The sequence below is a fragment of the Natator depressus genome, chromosome 1, assembly GCF_965152275.1.
Source record: "Natator depressus isolate rNatDep1 chromosome 1, rNatDep2.hap1, whole genome shotgun sequence".
NCBI classification, from domain to species: Eukaryota; Metazoa; Chordata; order Testudines; family Cheloniidae; genus Natator; species Natator depressus.
In genome coordinates this window covers 334059103-334080503 of record NC_134234.1, presented here as the reverse complement: position 1 = coordinate 334080503, position 21401 = coordinate 334059103, and the positions used below count along the sequence as shown (strand labels likewise).

The 21401-nt window shown below is 45.6% G+C and overlaps 1 protein-coding gene across 2 annotated transcripts in view; it reads left to right on the top strand.

Moving 5' to 3' along the window:
• Positions 1–21158, top strand: part of PROSER2 (proline and serine rich 2) — a 28922-nt gene extending 7764 nt beyond the window's left edge. For both annotated transcript variants that reach the window (XM_074952813.1, XM_074952823.1), the window contains exons 2-4: positions 6857–7084; positions 18254–18506; positions 19712–21158. In XM_074952813.1, the coding sequence (XP_074808914.1) occupies positions 6950–7084; positions 18254–18506; positions 19712–20718 (1395 nt within the window). In that variant the 5' untranslated portion in view covers positions 6857–6949 and the 3' untranslated portion in view covers positions 20719–21158. The remainder of the gene's footprint in view (positions 1–6856; positions 7085–18253; positions 18507–19711) is intronic.
• The last annotated feature ends 243 nt before the right edge of the window (positions 21159–21401 follow it).

Genomic DNA, 21401 nt, shown 5'->3' with positions numbered 1-21401 from the left:
TGGATTTTTTTCATACCCCTGACTGACACAGCTAGACTGATATTAGTTTTCACTGTATACCGACCGTAAGCTTACAGCGCCTAACAGCTGTGTTTTTAGAACAGCTAAAACAGTATTTTTGGCCAAATACTCTGCTCACCTGGTTTGTGTGGGTGGGATCATGCCGTGATAGAAGAGCATTTTTAATAAAAAGCTATGCACTACCACTTCTGTCTGTCTTTGAGTATTTAGGAAGCAGCGTTCACCATAGTATGTAGGTTAGAGCATTTCTTGGTTACTTGGTCATAATCTGATTTGACCCTGTCTGAGGGGCTGACCAAAATTAGGTTAAGCCCACTTTCCCAGTGCAGATGAAAAATGTATTGTAGACAAGCCCTAACAATGAGATTGTGGCAAACTGGGGTGTGAATCTACCTCGCCCTAGCTGGCTACAGTCTGTCCACTTGGACCCTGCTGAAATGCATTAACAGTTAGTCCCACTTTAAAGAGGACTAGATCAAAGTACTCTAATTTAAGCAGCAGACTAGTGGGGTGTAGACCCACATCCCAGTTTGCCACAGTCTAATTGTTCACATAGACAAGCCCTTTGATATTTGCATTAACGCACTTTTAACTAGCATGAAGTTAACCACTATTTTGCACGTATTGTGCCCGTAGTCATGCTTTTAAAACATTACCTGGTTCAGGTAAACCGTGTTTAAATACAACTTATCCCTATCTCCACTTGGTGCCAAGTTGTATAAAACATATTAGCTTTTTCTTAGTGTAGACATACCCTACCGTGTTTAAAAAACACACCTAACACAGTTTAAAATCCTAGCATAGGTAGGGCAAGATTTAGTTTTCCATTGGTTTAGCTGGTCATGGTGAACCCTGGGGAAGAGGGGGCAGCTAAATTGAGGTGCTTCTAGAACTTGCCCTTTCTCTGCTAGGATTAAAACATGCCAATTAGTGCGTGGTGTTAGCTTAGGCGCTGGAACTAGGGGTGCTGCTGCCCCCCCACCCCCATCTTGAAGTGGATTCCATCATGTCCAGGATTTACAGTTTTTGGTTCAGTGGCTCTCGGGACCCCCATTATAAAAATTGTTTCAGCACCCCAGTGGGCGTTAGACCTTTTTCCTAATGTAGAGAAGGCCTAAATTAACACTCTTATCATACATGTCCCCAGTGTAGACATAGCTATAACTTTTTCATTCTGTCCAGATACCATTGCTGTTTTCTCTTTACCTTTATCCGGGATGCCTCTGTCTCCTTATTCATTTTATCACCAGAGTAGGAGAGTGTGGTGTTCTTCTAAAATTCAAGGATTTAATCTCTTGTGTGGACACCAGAGGAGCTAAGGAAGGCAACCCACAGTCAGTATGCATCTTCCATCCCTGTGCATAGAGCCATCCACATCATCAAAGCAAACATGCACTCTTCTGATTTAAACATGGCTGTGACTGAAACAGGTTATAAAATGGTTTGGTTTTGTCATGCTGCCTGGTCAAACCTTGTCTAGACTTTTGAGATTAGATTTGTTTTGATAGCCTTCAACCCCAGCCTACCCTAAGGGGCTGATCCAAAGCCCATTGAAGGAAATGGGAGTCTTTTTTCGTTAATTTCACTGAGCTGCAGATCAGGCCATAACCCTGCACACGCTTATTCATGTACATATAGAAGAAGAGCCATTGAGCTAAATGGTGTGTGTGTGTGTGGACACATGCAGGTCAGGGACTTGGCTGTCATTCTTCACCAAAATAGTTTTACTGGAAATATATTGTGGGGTTTTTGGGGTATTCCAATTGTACTCTTAAAATGATTTGTATATGGTGCTCTTTTCCTTAAAGAATAGGAACAGAATTTGGGCTTAGAACTCTGCAGGGGTCTAGAATACTATCCTGACTTGGTGGGAAATTTAATTTTGGTGCAAAGAGCTTGCAGCTTCTTTGTTTATCTCCAAAACATTATATTTATATATAGTACAAGGAGGGGGACAGTTCAGCAACGTTTTGTTTTTTAAAATTTTAATAACTTTCCGAGAATCATGACCATATTTCCTTCAATATATCATGCTGGTCCTGTAAGTGGAATGGTGCTCTCTGCATTTGGATGCTTTCCATTTTGGAAGGATCAATCTTGCCTATTAAGCTCTCAAACGAAATTGCTTTTGTGGTTTGCTACCAAGTACATCTCTTAGCTCCCCTAGTATAAAAATTCTGTATCTTCTTGTTGCTAAACTTGAAACAAGGTAGAGGAATAATCTGAGTCCACAGGCTCTAAAAATTTGGCTTCCTGGAATGAAAGACCACTCCTTAATCTACAGCAATTTTCTGTAGTCTGTCTGCTGAGTCTTTGAATCTTGGGAAGATTAAAACTGAACTCAGATTAAAATTATCAGTGCCAGTTACAAAATATTATTGATGAAATCCCCTCCACTGACTGAACATGGTTAGTTGCAGTTAAATGTAAGAATTGTATGGCTTTCAAATAACCCTAAAGTAAAAATTAGAACATTGTTATTGGGGACTTGGAATTTGCTCTTAGGAAAACTGTCAGTGCTGTCAAATGTACTTTTTTGCTGCCTGGCCTGAAGTGCAATATTTGGGCCACTGATGAGTGATGGGGACAGTCTACCACAATTGATTCTAGTAAGGGCATTGCATTTAAACACCTGCAATGTGTCCGTGAGTGTGTTGTGTAGACAAGAAATAAATCCTGTTGTGAACAGCTTCCATTTTTAATGCACTTTGAAGGTCAAGAAGAGCAGCTTCCTATTAACCTGCTGTTTCATCTCTGAGGATTTTTTATTTTGAGCCTGTCTGGTTACCTTGACAATCCTGTTGGACCATACCATTGGGGGGGGGGCGGTTGGGTTGGGTTGTTTTGAAGCTCATTAGGAGGTTAGAATAGAGGTGGCTAAAGTAATAAAATCTCTCTTGCTAGTGATGGGGGCGTACAAAGACATGGGGAGACTTCTGCATTATTCAAGTCCAAGAAGGGAATTTGTCTGTAAATTATACTAGTATTATAGTAGTGCTTGGAGGCCTCAGTCGAGATCAGGCTCCAGGGTGCTAGGCATTGTACAAACACATAGCAGGAGAAAATCCCTGCCCTGACCAGCATGAAGTCTAAATAGACAGACACACACAGTGGAGGCCAGGTGGGGAGAAAGGCAGTGTTTATCCTTCTTTTATAGATGTGGATATGAGGCCCAGAGAGACTAAATGACTTGTCCAAGATCACACACAGTCTGTGGTAGAGCTGAGTGTTGAACCCAGGTCTCCTGAGTCCCAGTCTAGTGCCTCTACAATACCCACTTGCACTGCCCTCTAGCCTAGGCCAAAGCTGTGTAGCATCAAATTTATCAAACTGCCATTTTGGATTATCACTTTGCTAAAGACCTCTGTCTGAATTACATTTTCTACTCAGTTAGGAATCTCTTCTAACTCCCTGGTTAGGTGCCATAATTGGGCCATAATTCTGTTAAACGTAACCTAAAAGATCAAATCTAAGACAATTTAAAAAAAATACCCTTCTGCCCTGCCCACATTAGCAGCTGAACATACTAACTGGTAAACCTGGCTCACAAGCTTTCCTCGCATGAGCAAAATCTATAGGGTAGCCAGGGCCTACAAGAGAGAGGAATAATGGCTACCATAACACATGCTGCCAGGTGTTGGGTTCAAGAGCGTGAAGATTTCTTCTTCTCAGTAGTTTAATCATTCCTTGGAGCTCGATGAAGGCTTTTTGAGCCTGAAATGCAGTATGAATTATAACGTGGAGTTGTTGGAATTGAAGCTGCTCACAACTGTTGTTACAGAGTTCTTATTAGCATTGGATCTGAGTGTTCTTTTTCAGGTGCAAAGAATACCCCACTGAGGGCTCAGTCCTGGACCCCCTTGCAGTTTTGCAGTTGACTTCAGTGGGAGCAGGACAGGACTCTTGGGTCAAATAGTTCTCCCTCCTCCACCTGGTTAGGTTAGGTTCGTTTAAACTTGTGGAGGCGATCTTTGGTGAGATGCCCTGGTAATGTGAGCCACGAAAATTCTTAGATAGACAATGAACTTGGTGACCTGTTGTCACAAATGGGGTACCATTGTGAAAATTGGGGGTGCATGTGTGAAAAGTTCAGCAAGAAGCTTTAGGGTTAGGACACCAAACCTTAAAAAACCTGGGGCTCACTGAAAGACACTATGGAACAAATGTGGCGTTTCAGTACATTCAACCCAAGACCCCTACATGAATGTTACAAGGAGGTGTTCAGAGGCACAAATGGGAGGTAAGCATTCCGCTTTCATGGAGTTGTGGTAAGAGTTGGGCATTTGTGCCTTTGACAACCTCCCTTACTTGTAAGCAGTGTCTTTAAAGACCGTGGATTAAATCCTTGCCCTGTTAAAGTCAATGAGAGTTCCCCAATGGACTTCAGCAGAGCCAAGCTTTTAACCCATAGTGGTGTTACCTTTCACCAAATGCTGCTGCCGTGTGAACAGTCTAGTGCTGTGTTCCAGTGCTTACTCTGAAGATGGAGCTGAGGAATCCAGGTAATAACCCAGGATGCATTCTTCCTTCATGCTGCTTGTTTGAATTTGACATCCTTCTGCCATTGCATATCTCTAGTGCCTGCAGAAGCAGAAATGAGAACACCAGCAGCTGCAGCAGTATTACGAACGTGCCTGCCTCGTAACCTTTGTCATAGTTTTCATAGTATACATGTATGAAACAGTAATTCTGGGCATGTACGTACTTACTCTTGCAAATTACAGCAAGAGGTGGGCACAAGAAGAGGGCCAGGTAGGTAGTGTTCATTCCAATGGATAGGTGGCTTTTATTAAAGTTTCCAAAGGAAATCATAACTGTTAGATTTATTGTTGCTTGCAAGAGCAGCTCTTTCCTATTTTAGCATGGTTCAGTGGGGTGGAAATCCACGGCTCGGTTTACTTTGGATTGTATTCCTAGAATTTGCTGGATTGCAGCCTAGCTACGTTGTGTGGGAGTCTTCCCAGAAGACAAATATTGGAGTGATGGCACAGCTAAGACGACATTCATACATACCTTTTAGTATATCACAGCATTCTGCCAGGATGAAGTGAGCAGGAGAATGGAATTGTTAGAGTATTGATAGATACTGTTGTACTGATGTGACATGCCAATCAGCTGATTTAAGAAGCAAAAATAGTCAGTGGTTTCTGAGAGGTGGGGTGGAGGTGGGGTGAGACAGGAGAAATAATCCAGTTGAACTGGAAATGCAAATAGGGATCCCCACCTCCCACTTGTGTTGCCCCTAAGGAGTCAAATTACGAGACTGTTAAGTTCTTTGCGTCAGGGACTGTCTCATTTTTTGTTTGCACTGAGCCCAGCACAGTAGGACCCCATTCTCAATGGTCCACTGGGCTCTAACGTAGCAGATGTGATAGCTGGTGGCACTAAACACCAGCCCATGACCCCAGTGTACTGAGGAATTGCTACCACTCTACAGCAGTGTTTCCCAAACTTGGGACCGCTTGTGCAGGGAAAGCCCCTGGCGGGCCGCGCCGGTTTGTTTCCCTGCCGCGTCTGCGGGTTCGGCCGATCGCGGCTCCCACTGGCCGCGGTTCCCTGCTCCAAGCCAATGGGGGCTGCGGGAAGCGGGGCGGGCCGAGGGACTTACTGGCTGCCGCTTCCTGCAGACCCATGGGCCGCGAACCGCAGCCAGTGGGAGCGGCGATCGGCCGAACCCGCAGATGCGGCAGGTAAACAAACCGGCCTGGCCCACCAGGGACTTTCCCTGCACCAGAAGCGTCCCACGTTTGGGAAACACTGCTCTCCTGAATATTTAAATGTTGCCTGTGACTGGGAAACGTGTGGTGGAAAAAGACAGTGCATCAGAAAAGTGTGTGGTGTTACTCCTCAGTACATCGTGCTAGTCAATGCCTCTGGATGTTTGAGAGGAGATGGGCAGGTAGGGTAGGGAAGTGTCTCATGCTGTTTGTGAGCACCATCTCGAGAGGATGCTCTTATCTTCACGTTAATGTCTGGGACTGAAGAAAACACTGGGGCGGAGGGGTTCGCTTCCTTCAAAACGTTACTAGTTCTAATGCTTATCAGCCAGATACTGCGGAACTGAAACCTGTGATCGTTTGAAAGCTCTTATGCATCAGTAAATACTTGTTTATGGGGTTTTTATTCCAATAAGCCTGGTTTCTCCAAAGGAATAAACATCTTTCTGCATGACAGTGAATGAAATTGAGTTAAAGCCAGAGGCGCTTTAAGGTTTAAAGTGCAATTTCACCCTGAAATGTGACTATAAAAATGGTACCTGCTTATTCCACAGATGGGTTCCCTGAATGTAATTGAGATTGGATCTGTTCATATGAGTGACAAATGAGTCAACCCTGAAGAGCTAAGAGATGGAACTGGATTTCATTCCTCTTATGCATCTTAATAAAAAATAATTGTTCCCATCAAGCCCATTGGCGGTAGTGGGGTTGCACAGAGGTCACTGAAGGCTTAATAATTTGGCATGCAGAATCTCATTACCAGTAGTAGTGATGTGTGATAATACTAATAACAGAAAACCCAGCCTGACTGTCAGATCCCAGACCAAGTTATGTATGGTAGTTATGTAATGTCCACACTGATAAACAGAGCCCATCTGATCTGGAAGTCACTGAGATGGACATGTAGCCCCTCTATTCCATGTGTTTTAAAGTCCCCTTTTAGATTAGAACTGCACTTTAAGATGTAGTTGGTTGATGGAAATACCCTGGTCTCCTGCAAAGTGATTAAAAGATTTTTTCTGATTACAGACTTCGAGATCTTCAGTTTACCCTCCCTGCCATTTAAATAGATTAAAAATCAAACCTAAACTAACAACACAATTCTCTTCTACTTTCAGAGATGAACGTGGTGAGCAGCCGCACATAAGGCATTGACCACTTTCTACACTGCCTAACAAACTTGCTTTGGAACGATCTTTCTTTTGGGTGGGATGCCTAGAAATTTGATGTTGGACTTTTCAGAAATGGCATCTGAAATCTCACCAAAGTGCAGACTCGAGAGCTTTGAAAGAAGTGGGAGCTTGGAGAGTCGAAGCAGCAACTCTAGGTGCAGCAATTTTACCTTGGTAAGTGCTCAGTCTAGCTAAATGACCTAACCTACCTTAGCTTTCTTTGCATAGTGTAGTTTTTTGTTTTTTTTTTTTTAAACGTTAAGCTCAACTGACTTGAGTCCTGTATTATTGATTTTGATTATAGCGCTACATAAATGTTAAGGCCGAAAGTAACCATTTTGCTCCTTTAGTCTGACTTTCTGCCTATGACGCAGACCATAGCTTGTGAAATGCCTTATTTTATTTCCTTCACAAAGCTGGAATAACCAAGACTATGTTGCTAGATCAAATCATGTTGTAAACTTCCCTATTCTGTTCGCATGCATTTTACCACCACGGATTTGGAATCACCATTGACCTGTTCCAGACACAGACAAGTCCTTTGAACAAAAGAAATTGGAGATGTTTACCCTCTTCCCAAAGCAGGGCAGCTTTGAGAATAACCATTAGTAAGGTAGTGCCTAGTGCTTGATTGTAGACATCTCTTGTGTTCGGTTTCCTATTAGATTAGGCCCTTAGTTGTCACTAGCTGCATAAAGGCTCTGCCACTCATTCAGCCGTAACATAATTTGGTGTGTAATGAATACATCACCATAAACACAGTTGTCTTCGTATAAATGCATGTGTGTGGCCATTAAAATGGCACATGAGTAATCGCTGAGTGTGAGAGGCATGAGCCTTGCATCCTCCAATTAGAATGACTCAGACTGTTCACTTCACTATTCAAGCATTGTCGCTGGAGGGGCCAGGGAAGCGATGGGGTCCTTTCACACTTGAGTCAATGATTCATTCATGGGCGGTGGGTATAACAGGCCCGGGGAGGCTAAGCCTTCCCGAAGACAAGCCCTGGCCCTGCCCATACTGCATCCTCTTCCCCCATGCTGGTGCCCAAGTCTGCAGGAGCTCAGTTCCGCCGGCTAGCGGCCTGGCGCTGGGGTGTGGGGGCGGCCTGGCGCTGGGGGGTGGCCGGGAGGGGAGGCATGGTGGGCACTTGGGGCTCCAGTGGATGGGGGGCAGGAGCAGGGCCTTAGGTGCAAAGGGTGGGGCCACGTGGTTAGTCCCCCTGAAGCGGGGGGAGAGGTCTCACACGCTAGCCATGCAGTCATTGCCGCTGAGAAGGCAATGACACAGGCAATGTCTGTCTCTCAAAAGCACTGAGCATCCACAGCGGCAGGTCTCAGGCTGGGCCCCCAAAGTCAGTGGCAGGTTTTGGGAAATGAAACGCAACAGGGGTTCACATCATCACCTGTCTACTCCTTGGCATCAAGAAGTGACATGGGCCACCTCTTGAACGACCTTCATCTAAGTGGGCATCAGCATGCCATATGCCTACATGATAGGGTTGGAATCCTCTGCTGTTGTGGTGTTTCCCGTATGTAACAAGAAGAGGGGTTTTTTTGTACCCAACCCAGCAGGGATAACAAGCTGGCTATTGATGGAGGACTTCCACCAGTGTCATGCATCTCTCAGCTGACCAAGCTCGGGAAGACATTCATGCCTTTTCTGTAGGCCATGCTGTGTAGTTTGTGTGGCTTTTTTATCCATGTGCAGTAGGAAAGATTAATTCTAGTGTGACAAGTCTCTTAAATGACATCAATATTAAATAGATGTCGTTAAATGGTTGGCATAGCAGATAAAGCAGCTAGCAACTAAGGACAAGTTGCAGCTCCCATTGTCCAGGAACGGCAAACCATGGCCATTGGGAGCTGCAGGTGGCTGTGCAAATGTAAATGAACTGTCTGGCGGCCTGCCTGCAGATTACCCTGATGGGCCACAGGTTGCCGACCACTGCCTTAAGCAATGCTCTTCCTCCCAGGCAACACCAATTCCTTTTGTGACCTTTAAGCCAGTCACTTAAACTTCTTGTCTTTGCTTCCTCATTTACAAAGCAAGGATAAATAGTACTGACCTTACATGTGCTGTTTGTAAAGGTGTGGAGTTTTTTGGGGAGGGGTGGGCAGGGTGAGAGAGAGAGAAGCACTGACAACATGTTAGACTTCCCTTACGGTCCACGCTGTCAAAACATTTCATCACTACATCTTAACATATCTCTCAGCAATTATAAGTCACCCCTAGCTGCTTTTCAGCTGGCATCGCACTCTTTAGCTACTACAAGGTAGACCGATCATTCAGTTTAAATGTTTCTAAGAACTTATCTTTTGTCTGCATTAATGAGTTTCTGTTTATCCAGATACATAACACAGGGAGTCAGCGTCACTTTTGCTTTGCAGGGCTTCAGAGGATTCAAAGCGAAAGTATCGCTTGAGATTATTTTTTTTTTTTCCCCCCCCAGCTGGTTACAAGGAAAGGGCCCTCCATATCTCTAGGTATCTAAACTCCATCCAGTTACCAGGCGCAACCTTTGGATGAGAGATCTCTATGGACTTCAAACAAACACAGGAAAACAATAGCATGTGCAAACAGTTGAACTAACTCTAGCATATGCTCGCTGCTCAGAGCCAGTCTGGCTGACGTGGTCACTTAAACACAACTGCAAACTGTCTACCCCAGTGCTGCAACTGTGAAACTGTACCACTGCTCGGATTTGGGGGAGAGGCTTAAATTCTCAATGTACACAAGGCCCATGTGTAAGAACTAATTCTTGCCAGCAGCCTATTGTCACTTTAGCATATTATGTAGAGGAAGGCTTGGAAATGTGATGCAGCTGTCTGCATTTTAATGCTTTGCTCTAATCCATTTAGATACAGTGCATTCTTTAAGGCACAGCATACTCTTATGTTGACTAGAAAAAGCTATTTTTAATGGTACCTGTATCCATGCTGTGTGTTTGGAGTGGAATTTGCCTAACCACTTAATAACAGACACTTAAGGGTTAGCATCAGAAACCAAAATGTAAGTTTCATTTAAAAGTGATCTAGCCCATGTCCATTTATTTCAGAACTGTAAAAGGTCACATTATTCAAGGAGGTAAGTTTGCCCACAGATCTGTGAGCATGAAAAGTGACATTCTGCCAGTGTCTAAACATATCTCCTTGTCTGAGCAAAAGTTGAACATTCAGATCAGAATCTCCTTCCTTCGAGGTTTTTAAGGTCAGGCTTGACAAAGCCCTGGCTGGGATGATTTAGTTGGGGATTGGCCCTGCTTTGAGCAGGGGGTTGGACTAGATGACCTCCTGAGGTCCCTTCCAAGCCTGATAGTCTCTGATCAACTAAAACATTCTCAGCGGAGTGAAAGATGACTGCGCCTTCCCCATGCATGGAATCACTTGCATGGCTCTAAAAGGGTGGGTAAACTGAAATACTCCATTCTTCTCAAGAATCTCCATTCCTAATCCCATGCTTTAAATTTAGAGCATGCTCCCTTTCATTTGGGGCAAGGGCTCCTGTTCTTGGTCATCTCTTTTACACAGCTGATGAAACAAGTGCAGTTGAATCCAGGCTGAGCAGTTTAAGACTGTACATTTGAATCTTGCTGGGGATAAAATGAGGCCCTGGACTTTTTCAAGCATCCGTTTATGCATCAGCAGTTTAAGACCAAAACCAAAGGTTTCCTTTTTCAGTGCTTTAATTCTGTAATTGTATTCATAGGTGACAGGCGCAGCCACCCTTTAGGGAGGCTAGCCCCTTTTGTCTGCCCCCCCTCCATGGCTGGAGCCTCAAGACACACCCCTGCCCAGAGGAGCCCTGAGCGCTCTCCACATTGGCCAAAGGAGCCCTGGACTGGCCAAAGCCCTGAGCCCTCCCCGCATCCTGCTCAGAGGAGTCCCAGGCCGCCGGCCTCGGCCCTGCCGTGCCTCCCCAGACCCCAAGATGCCCTGGGTGAAAACCTCTCGTCCCGAAGACGCTTTTAATATGCCCCACGCAGGTTCTGAGGTGGCTGAGGGGGCGGTATTTGTTACTCAGCTTCCTGGGTTCAGGAGTCCAGGGAGATTACTGATGAACCTGGTAAACTGCTTAGCACCTACTGCCGCCTCAGCCACCCTGGAACCTGCATGGGGTATAATAAAGCCAAACTTCCCCCTCATGAAACCCCACAATGGGGTCCGTCGGCAGTGGCAGCACCAGGGCGGGCAGAGCCTCCTCTGGCCTATTATACCCGCTGCCCAAGATTGTGCTGGTTCTAAATCCAGCCGTGAGTAACTGAAGTCATTTCTAGGTGGGAATAGCATATCAGTGCAGTAGTGTCATTTCCTGAAACCATACAGCGCGCTCGAGCATGTCTCAGGTGAGTTGTGCTGGCACTGAATTATGGCATTGAGATTGTACTAGTAACAGCTACTGAGAGGACCTCCTTCCTGTGTGCTGTTAAATACTTACTGCTCTTGGGCACGGTGTGTAGCCTTCATACATAAACGAATGCAATGGACCCTATTGTGTCCTGCTAGTTTGGTTCTAGGTTGGGTTAGACTCTTCCAGTTATGCCCGTGTTAGCTGCTATTTTTGGAAATAGGTTTTAACCAAATGCTCACGCTGCCTGGCGCTCGGGGGCTGGGGTCCGCGCTGGCTGGTACTCCGGTGCTGGGCACCATGCTACCTGCCCCCTCGTGTTGGGGCTGGGGGCCGTGCTCAGCTGCCTGCATGCCTGGCGCTCTAGGCCTGGGGTGGGGTGCCATGCTGCCTGCCTGCCCGCCCACCTGCCGTTCTGGGTCTCGGACTGGGGACCACGCTGCCCAGCACTCCAGGGCTGGGGGGGGGGGGGGGGGGGGGAACTCTGGCGGCCTGGCTGGGCCGTCTGGGCTCCATGTGGGGCGGGCCGGCCAGGGGCTATCCTCCCCAAGCTCATGGTTCACCCACTGCCAATCGCAGACGTGCTACCTAAACAATGACCGGTGCACTACGGCAGCAGGACAAGGACAATTTGCACAGTTGCGCTGTTCCCCCTGTGGTAGCTGTTGGCACTGCCATCACGCAGATGCGTGTGGTGGAGGCCTCCTTGCTCCGAACAAGCCAACTGGAATCAGGAATGCACAGCTGCAGCAGGGACTGGGTAGTGAGCAGCTGCATTCCTCCCCCTTCCTATTCTTGCATTGTAACATCAGATTGTGTGAAGCAATTCCATACATGCCAATCTCAGGCCTTCCCTTTGCACAAGTACCCACTTAACCTTAGTTGCACCCAGGCTCCTCCAACTTCTCCATTAAACCCAGGAGGTTGCACGGCAGTAAGATTTTAGGAGATAAGGGTGTTAGTCAGGAATTGCAGACTTGATTCTACTACAACTATTCCCTTGTTAATGTGAATTTACAGTGGACTGATCACAATAATACCCCATGACTCTTTTGACTCCACCATGCTGAATGTAGGTAGTATGTTAGATAAGATTAAGCGGTCCTATAATGACACTATTTCTAGTCTATTGAGATGATCCTCAATCGCTGAATTTTTCCAGTGTTTCTGTTCTTTGTAAAATACCTGTTTATGGTCTATAGTCCTAAATGTATATATAGAATTAGAATCTCTTCACACAATCATACATGGAAATGACTAACCATTCTTGTTCTGAAGCACCTCTTTAATTCTACTAAGAGTTAATGCTAAGCAATAAAAATGAAAATAAATTCCTTATATTAAAGGGCCAGTAGATCATAACTTACTACTCAATTTAAAACACAAGGGTTGCACAAGTCACTGTGGGCCTTAGTTACTGACACAAAAAAAGACCAACCAGAGAGCTTTACAGATCCAATGCTGTGATTGTAGGGATGGCTTTCAACACTGTTACTTAAGTGTATTTAAAATTTGAACAGAAATCAAGCACCGTAAACACAGAATTTTACCCTCACCCCCAATCCATTTATAGAGCTTAACTTTACTTAAACTTACAATGTAGCAAAGTTTTCAGATTTAATAAAATCATGGGATATGCAATACTGGGTCCATGGCTGTAATATATTCGCCAGTCCTTAATATTAAAGTAACTTTTCTGGACAGGGTAGAAGAGAATTTGCTCACTGGAACACAAACTTTCCTTTACAAAAAATATTCCAGTAGCGTGCACACTGCTCATGCCAAACAAGGCAAATGTGCATTAAGTTCTAATATATTAGGTGCCAACTGAACATACCCATCTTTTTTGCTTATAATCCAAATTTCTTCCCTCACAGTCAACAGCTTTAAAACTCTAAATATTTCAGTTTTCAAACTTCAGCTGTCCTTTGACAGTAGCTTTTTCTTAGAGCAAGAAAATCCACTTCCCTCCCTGCCCTTTCTGCTTTCCAGCATCAAAAGGAGTTGCAGGGGTTCTGCTTAAACTTTCCAAAAACAAATTATTTTTTGGGCAGCAAGAGAGAGTGGGAAAATAAGCCCCAAAAGAGGTGAATGTTTTGACTATGTGGAAAATACGGTTATAATGAGAACAGGTTTTGTAACCTTAGTTATAGTTGGCACGACCAGCACCTTCTGTAATAAAATTCCTCCCCTTTTTCTGAAGCTTTCAGTATAATTTGAGGAATGCAGAAGAGCATTTGGTAAGACAGCAGTGCTCTTAGAGCAGTGATAGCTTGTAATTCCTCAAATTACACCATGGAAGTACAGAGACAGATAATGTAAGCAATAGCCATTCACAAGCTCTCAGAGCAGTGTTGTCCCACAGTATTGACATACGCCTATTATCCCCATAGTATCTGAGCAGCTTGAACACCAATGGATTTATTCTCATGACACCTCTGTGGCAGGGAAATATCCCCATTTTACAGATGGCGAAACTTGAGGATAGATGGTATAAACCTGTGGCAGGGCTGCAATCTGGACTTTAGGGGTCTCCTGACCCCCATCTCAGTGCCCGAACCAAAAGACCATTGTTCCACTGCAGCTGCTTTCTCACCACTCCCATGAGAAACTGACTACTTGGGTGACCGTTGCAGAGAGAAACTTTTGGCTAGGGAAAGAAAAAAATGGCTATGAACATAGACTTGTGCCTGACGATACTGGGGGGCACAATGTGAAGGGAGGGCCATGTGACTGCCCCACCTGTTGCTTCTGGGAGGAACCTTCCAGCCCCACCTCCCTGGGCCAGGGTAGCCAATCCTGCTGGGGGCTGGGGCCACAGGACTGGGAGCACGTGCCTCTGGGCTGGGCTGGCTGGCCTCAGCCCAACTCACAGCATCAGTGTCTCTCTGGAGTTCCCACACGCTCGTGGACATCGCAACAGGGGGAGGGGCATGGGCAAGGCTCCTGCCTCCAGCTGAGCAGAAGGACCTTGCTCCCAGCCCCTTCCCCAGTGACCTTCCCGCCCTGGGCCTGGCCCAGGGCTGCTGCATGGGCCCCTCTGTCCTTCTCCTGCTGTGCCTCTCTTCCCATCCCCCAGCACTTCCAGCTCTCTGGGCCCTGCTAGCCGGGCCTGGGCGGGGCTGAGCCGCTTCTCACGCTGGCTGACTGTGCTCAGTACCACTTGCTGAGAGAGGCGGTAGCTAGGTTGACAGAGAACTCTGTCTACAGTGGGGATTAGGTCACTTTAACCATGTCACTCAGGGTGGATTTTTCACACCCCTGAGCGATGTAGCTGAGTTGTCTCTACATTTTAGTGTAGACCTGGCCTCTGTCAAAAGCAAACCAATGTTCATATGCTAAGGCCTTGATCCTGCATTGTAGGGTTAACATATTGCACAGTGAGGGCTATTTCCCTGTTCACCCCCCTCCTCACCCCTCAGCCAGGTATTTCAACTCAATGGATGGGGGCTTTTTGGAAGGGGAAGGGGAGGGCACAGTGGTGGGGTGTTTTTTTTGTTTTGTTGGTTTGTTGGGTTTTTGTTGGGGTGTGTGGGGGGGTGGATTTTGTTTTTAAATGGGAGACTTTTTTCTTTTTCTTTTTTTAAACTGTAGTTGAAAAATTTTGCTCAGACTTAAAACCCAATCCTGCCATAAGGCAGAAACCACCCTTTGAAAACATCAGCCCAAGAAATCAGTGCTTTAGACAAGCAACTAAAAATGGGGCTAGAATGGAAATACTTCACTACAGTGTATTTCATTTCGTACATTTTTTTGGTATGCGGGTGCCAGCTCTTGCCAAGGCTGCAGGCATTCGCTAAGAACTGACAAACTCATAGCTGGAGACCAGACCAGTTCACTTCTGTTAGTTGCTCAATAGGTATTAGTCTTAAGAATGTATTTAGTGTTTAGACTCTAATTCATGCAGCAACTTACAAACATTCTACAGTCTTATTCATAATGTCTGTATTCCATGCTATAAGGAAATACGTAAGCTTTGCTTTATAACTTTGAAAATGTCTGCTCTGAACTTATGAACTCAGATGGGAAGTGTATGGGTTTGGGTTTTTTCCACTGCCCATCCAGAAGAAATAGCAAAATCAGATGGGCCATAAAGGAACATTGCAGTACAAAGGATTGGTTAATGGCCCTGTCACACCTTGGCAATGCTGTGTGCAAGGAAGCTCATTCTGTATGGATTGGGAAGCTGAATGAAGGCAATAAGAGAAAGGAAAATTGTTTTTCCTTTTGCTGCTTGAACTGTCACAGGGCCAGAGACCGCAAACTAAAGCCAGCGATCCCGAGGGGTCACCTCCTGGGTCTGCCCTGAAAGATACTTTGAATTGACAGATCACTACAACTCTGTCACTCTTAGGATTTAGATTGCAACTCGCTATATGTTGGCTTCCTTTAACCTGTAAAGATTTATTAACTAGGGAAAATAAATGAGTTAGCTTATTATAGGTTTGGCTATAGGTATTGTCTTTGGTGTAAGATCTAGGGTACCAATTGATCTGGGGTAAGTGACTGGTCCCTTGCGACTGGAAGCAACCTGAATATGGTGTGAATTTTCTGGTGACCATTTATCACTAAGTCCTGCTTGCCTGCGTGCCAAGATAGGAGAGTCTAAGGGGACTGTCTGTGACACCCTGGTAAGACTGCTATAGTGATCAAGGAGTTCACGTTTGTTACTGGCTTGGTGAAATCTAATTATAGAACATACCACCAGTTTGGAGTGCCTGCTCTCTTTTTGACAGTCCACCCTGAGGTAGGTACTCACAGTTGTGAGCCACTCCATACAGTGTGACACACAGCAGTTGCTGTCACCAGATCATTTCACCCAGTCTGTCAGGAGTACGCTTCAGGTTACACAATTAACGTGTGGCGTATGGGTGCCAGAGCCGCAGTGCTTTGCTCATACCCGTCTGGCAACATTTACTCTGCCAGCAATACAGCTGGCTCTCAGGGAATGCATCAACATCGCAAACTTCTTGTGTTAGAAAAAACAACTCAAGACTTCTCTCGTATTTATTAGAAAGCTTGCACTGATTGGAGCTCAACCAGTACTGACCAGGCTGGTTTACAAGTGGGTTTTTTGCTCTGAAGACCCAAAGGTGGCTTCGAAGCTGAAATGTAAAGCAGTGGGGGTGGGGGGGGGGAATTCCATTGGCTGCTTGGGATTACAAAGCTAATTGTGAGCCCTAAAGCATTTACCTTCACACCCACATGGTGGTTATTTAAATCGCAGACCCACCCACACCACTGAGTGCTTTAAGGCTTATTGCCAGTCACCTTGTGCTTTTCATCTATAGACAATAGTGTTCTGCGAAGGTAGGTCAGCAGCACTGTCCCCATTTTAATGACTGGAGCATGGAGGCAAAGGCTTTGCCTGCACCAGGATTTTAGCCACTGGTGTATCTGCACCAGTGCACACTTTTGTCAAACCCTTCTTTACCCCAGCACAGCTTGATCAGCACAGCTTACTCTGGTTTGGCACAGGTTACATTGCCTTGGTGTAAACTGCGTTTCCTCTTGTGTAGCTCTACCAGTGCAAAACCCATGTCTGGCTTGTCAGGCCATGCAACAAGATAAAAGCAGAGATGGAAATGGAACTTGTATCTTGATTCCCTGCCTGGTTCCCCATTTGCAGCCAGCAGCTGCTAGCCATTCTTGCGTTAACACACTGGATGAGAGAAGTGTAATCTAGAAAAAGAAGCAAACCTACGCTTGCCTCTCATTGCGACTAGAACAGGGTGCTTGCATACACTGTCTGCAAAGCTGTTGGGAAATGTCTTTCCCACACCCATTGTCTCATAACAAAACTCCTTACTAGTCACTATTTGTCATCCTTCTACTTGTGGAAAAGAGGGTGCTTCCCATGAGGTAGGAGTGTGAGAAGGGTTCATGCATTGCTACTCCTAGCTGTGTTATCAGGATCAGGTTAGTCGAGAGCTGTGAATCAGGGAAGACTAAGTGACTTCATGGATCATCCAGTCTATTTCCCCACTCATGCAGGATTATTCCCTTCTGGACAAAACCTGCCTAGCTGGCCCCTCTGCTGTCAGGATACTGTCAGGAAGCATTTCCTGATATTTATTCTAAATTTCCCTATTTCTTTGATTTTTTTTTTTTTTTTTTTTTTTTTAATTCTCAAATTCTCCTTCATCCTTGGTATTTACAATTTGTAGATAGTTGGTTTATCATGGATATCTGTCTCTGCACATCGCTGTACCCCAATCTTCTTGTTTCCCCCCAACTTGATAGTGACCAAAACGACTATTTTGGAAGCCCAATATGACACGAAAAAGGAGCAGGTACTTAGCTCTTCTGAAAATCAGACACTTTAGTCTGTCTTGCATCGGACGCTCAAACACTGAACGTTTGTGAAAACATAAGCCTATACTCTGTAGTATCCATTCTCAACCAGAGCAAGTGAGATTTATTTTGTTTAATACACTCTGCTAAAATAGGGTATTACAGCAGTGGCTATTTCATCCTTTATTTCTAATAGTTTTGTAGTTCTACCAAAAAATCAAACTTTCCAGTCAAGACTTATGCTCTATCAAGCCATATTGCCTAAATCATGGTGTTGTAGCTATTTAAGCTCCCCCCCCCCCCTTAGTATTTAATAGTTTATTAAGGTTGGAAGTTTCTGATAAGATAGGTTTCAGAGTAACAGCCGTGTTAGTCTGTATTCGCAAAAAGAAAAGGAGTACTTGTGGCACCTTAGAGACTAACCAATTTATTTGAGCATAAGCTTTCGTGAGCTACAGCTCACTTGATGAAGTGAGCTGTAGCTCACGAAAGCTTATGCTCAAATAAATTGGTTAGTCTCTAAGGTGCCACAAGTACTCCTTTTCTTTCTGATAAGATAGTAATTGTTAGGATCATGCTTTTTCTTTAAAACAGGTGCTGCATTTGTGTTCTATTTTCACAGTTAGCCAGTCTTTGCAAAATCGTAGACAACTAGCATTTGTTGTTGTTTTCACTTTAAGACTCTCTTTTCTCTAACTGTAGGATGATGAGAGTCTCCAATACCTGACCCATGAGGAGAAGGATGTTCTCCGGTTTTTTGAAGAAACGATTGATTCTTTAGATGATGACTTGGAAGAACAGGTCCTACAGGACAGCGGTATCCACTGTCACTCCCCAAGATCAACGGACAAAAATGTTTCCAGCCATTCAGAATCTGAAGATATCATTGACTTGGTGCAATCAACCCTTGAGAACAGTGATCACAAGTGTACTCTGAACAGAGAAGTAACACCAGGTAAAATGTGACCGCTTCTAGTATATGTACATTGAAGCAAATCTGTTATTACTCAGGATACAGAAGTTCTAAGTCTTTTCAGTACTGACATACCTCTTGTTCTGAATTTGTTGAATCATACTTTTTAAAAAGCAGATTTTTCGCCATGTCCCTCCCTGTTGTAGGGGAAGTTTGTGTGCCAGTACCACCAGAGGTGACATATGGAGTGGGACATGCAGGGTCACCCCCCAAAGATTGCTCGGTCACATGGTGCAGCCTGGCCCCCCTTCTTGAGAGGCAGCTGAGCCAGCGGGAGAGACAGAGGCAGGAGAATCAGCTGCAAGCTGCAGGGAGGGGCCTCTGCTTTCCAGGAGGAGGGAGGGGGTGCACTACATTCTGAGGGGGGGACTCCTTGAGGGGGGTGACTCGAGCTGTTCCGGGGTTGCTCCCGCCCCCCCTCCCCCCAGCAGGCACAGGCTGTCTGAGTACCACCCATGTGGCTTAGTAGCTCAACATTACTAATTTCTGCCCCCCGCCCCGAAACACCAGAGCACTAACAAAATAAAGTATCATGCAGTTGTTCCAATGAGCAATAGGAGTGAAATGCACGACCACGACTGTAACAAGTCTACTTGTTCATGCACCTGTTCCTTTACCCACCTCTAGCCCTCTCTTCTGTGGACAGTCCTCTTGTGCATTGATGGTAGTGGAGCCACCATGAGGGCTGAGAGGAATGTGGCTTCACTGACCAAACCCCACCACATGGGTAGGTGGCGCCCATGGAGCGTGGCCTCCTGATGCCTACACACAGCCAGGTTCCTCAGACTCTCTGCAGAAGAGGAGGACTTGCCCATTAGCAAATGCGCTACTTGGGTTTTAAACATGTTTCTTTCCCCTCTGGTCACAGTAACCAAGAAAGGGCCCAAATGCCAGAAATAGAGGAAAAGGAGAAGGCTGTTGAAACACTGCACATACATCTAGCAGGTATGGGAATAATGGATTAGCAGAAGGAAGGATTGTATCAAACCCATCACAGACAGTGTCTAAGTGGAGGCGTTAGTTTGTTGCCAGAGGAGACATTAAGCTACTCAAGTTCCAACTTTTTATTCAAGTGAAAAATTGGGGGACTAGGGGGAGTTGTGGGGGGAGAGGCCAATACTTGTGAAAGGAAGCCTTGTGTTCTACTCTCTGCAAGGACCTAATGAGATTCCATTTGTTTTTTTTAGTGTCCGAGGCTGCCAGGAGAACAGATGGTCCTAAATCAGAGGGCAATGAGCTGCCTGAGAAGATTCCACCTCCCGATGCTCCCCCAAGCCACCCTTCAGCTCCTCCATTGATGAGCGATGAGAGAGTTCTTGCTCCATGCCCAGTGCCACACCCCAAGCTTCATCATGCCATCCCCACTCCACTTATCTTGGCTCAGAAAATGTCCGAGAAGCAAGATGAGGCCAGGACAAGCTCCCCCACTTCCCCCAAGGAGGAGAAGCCTGTGGAGACAAGGAAAGCCCCAGTGCAGAATGGAGACTGTTTCCCAGCCCCTAAGCACCCTCCACTGCCTGGACCCAAATCCTACCGGTTTCCAAGTAATATCAACATAACCAATGCAGGTGGGAAAGAATTCAACCAAACTATCTCTAAGGCAGCAGTCAATGTGCAGGTGCGCAAGGCCCAGGTGCTGGCCAACATGAACGGAGCAGCCTTTGGGACAGCTGAAATAGAAGAGAGGTGGCAGAAGAATGAGCTCTTGGTTCGCAACAGAAGCTCCTCCTTAAGAGATCTAACTTCTGAGCAAATACGATATGACGCTCTGACTAAACTAGGCCTGGTGAAAGGAAGGCCAAGTCTGGTCCAACAATATCATGCCCCAAACACACAGAAGATACAGGACTTGCAGGAAGAACAGAGAGAGAATGTTCCTAATGGGTATCAAAATATCCACACAACCTTAAAATGCGATCCCAGCCCTCTCCTTCCTATGGGCAAGACCATGAAGATCAAACCAGACACAACTCTCACCAGTGACAAGGTTGCTCGACAGAATGTTGCCAAAAGCTTTTTTGACCATGGGCAGTCCGACTTAAATCTGGATATGAGAAAGAGATCAGGCTCACTGCCTAGACCTTCAGGATTTCGACCCCAGGGCATAACAGTACAGTTTTCTGGCCGAGGCTCAACAGAAGAAGCCAGGAAAGAGGCTCTTCGGAAACTGGGGCTGCTGAAAGAGACTATGTGAAAATCTGAGGGGACAATCCTGACACCTGGGGGCAAGCGAATGGATTGGCTTTGTGTTGGAGTAGTCAAACGGAATCAGGTTTAAAAGGAAACTGGGAGAACAAAGGGCAGTTCTCTGCTCCTGCAACCCAAGGAGGTACTAAACACTGTGAAATCGCAGGGACTCACTATCTTCACACCAAGAGTGGCACCCCAGAGAGTCTGCAGTGGGTTCAACACTACATCCCACCAAGTTACCTGTCTGATGTTCAGTGACTCGTGAAGACTTTAGAAAGAAAAAGTCCTGGCTGTAGCAGAGGGCATTGCGTTAATGAAGTGTTGTGTGCAGTATTTTTTTTTTTTTATTGTATGTAGATGACAAATCAAATGGAGGATTTTCCTTATGCTGTACCATTCTGAAGCCAAAAAACAGATAGGGGGGTGGGGGTGTGTGTGTGTGTGTGTGTGTGTGTGTGTGTGTGTGTATGATATAACTGAAATCTTCAACCTATGTGACACAATTCTATGACTTCTTTCTTTCCTATCATATTTTATTACCCAGCTCTGCCCACATCGATACATAACAGGTGTTGGAATCTTCCTAATCCTCACTCTGCCCAAAATCTCAGCTCAAGCACGTCTCTGACTTGTGCCTCTGCACAGAGGGTGGTTTCCTGTTTGGCCTTCTCTTGGACATAGAGGCCC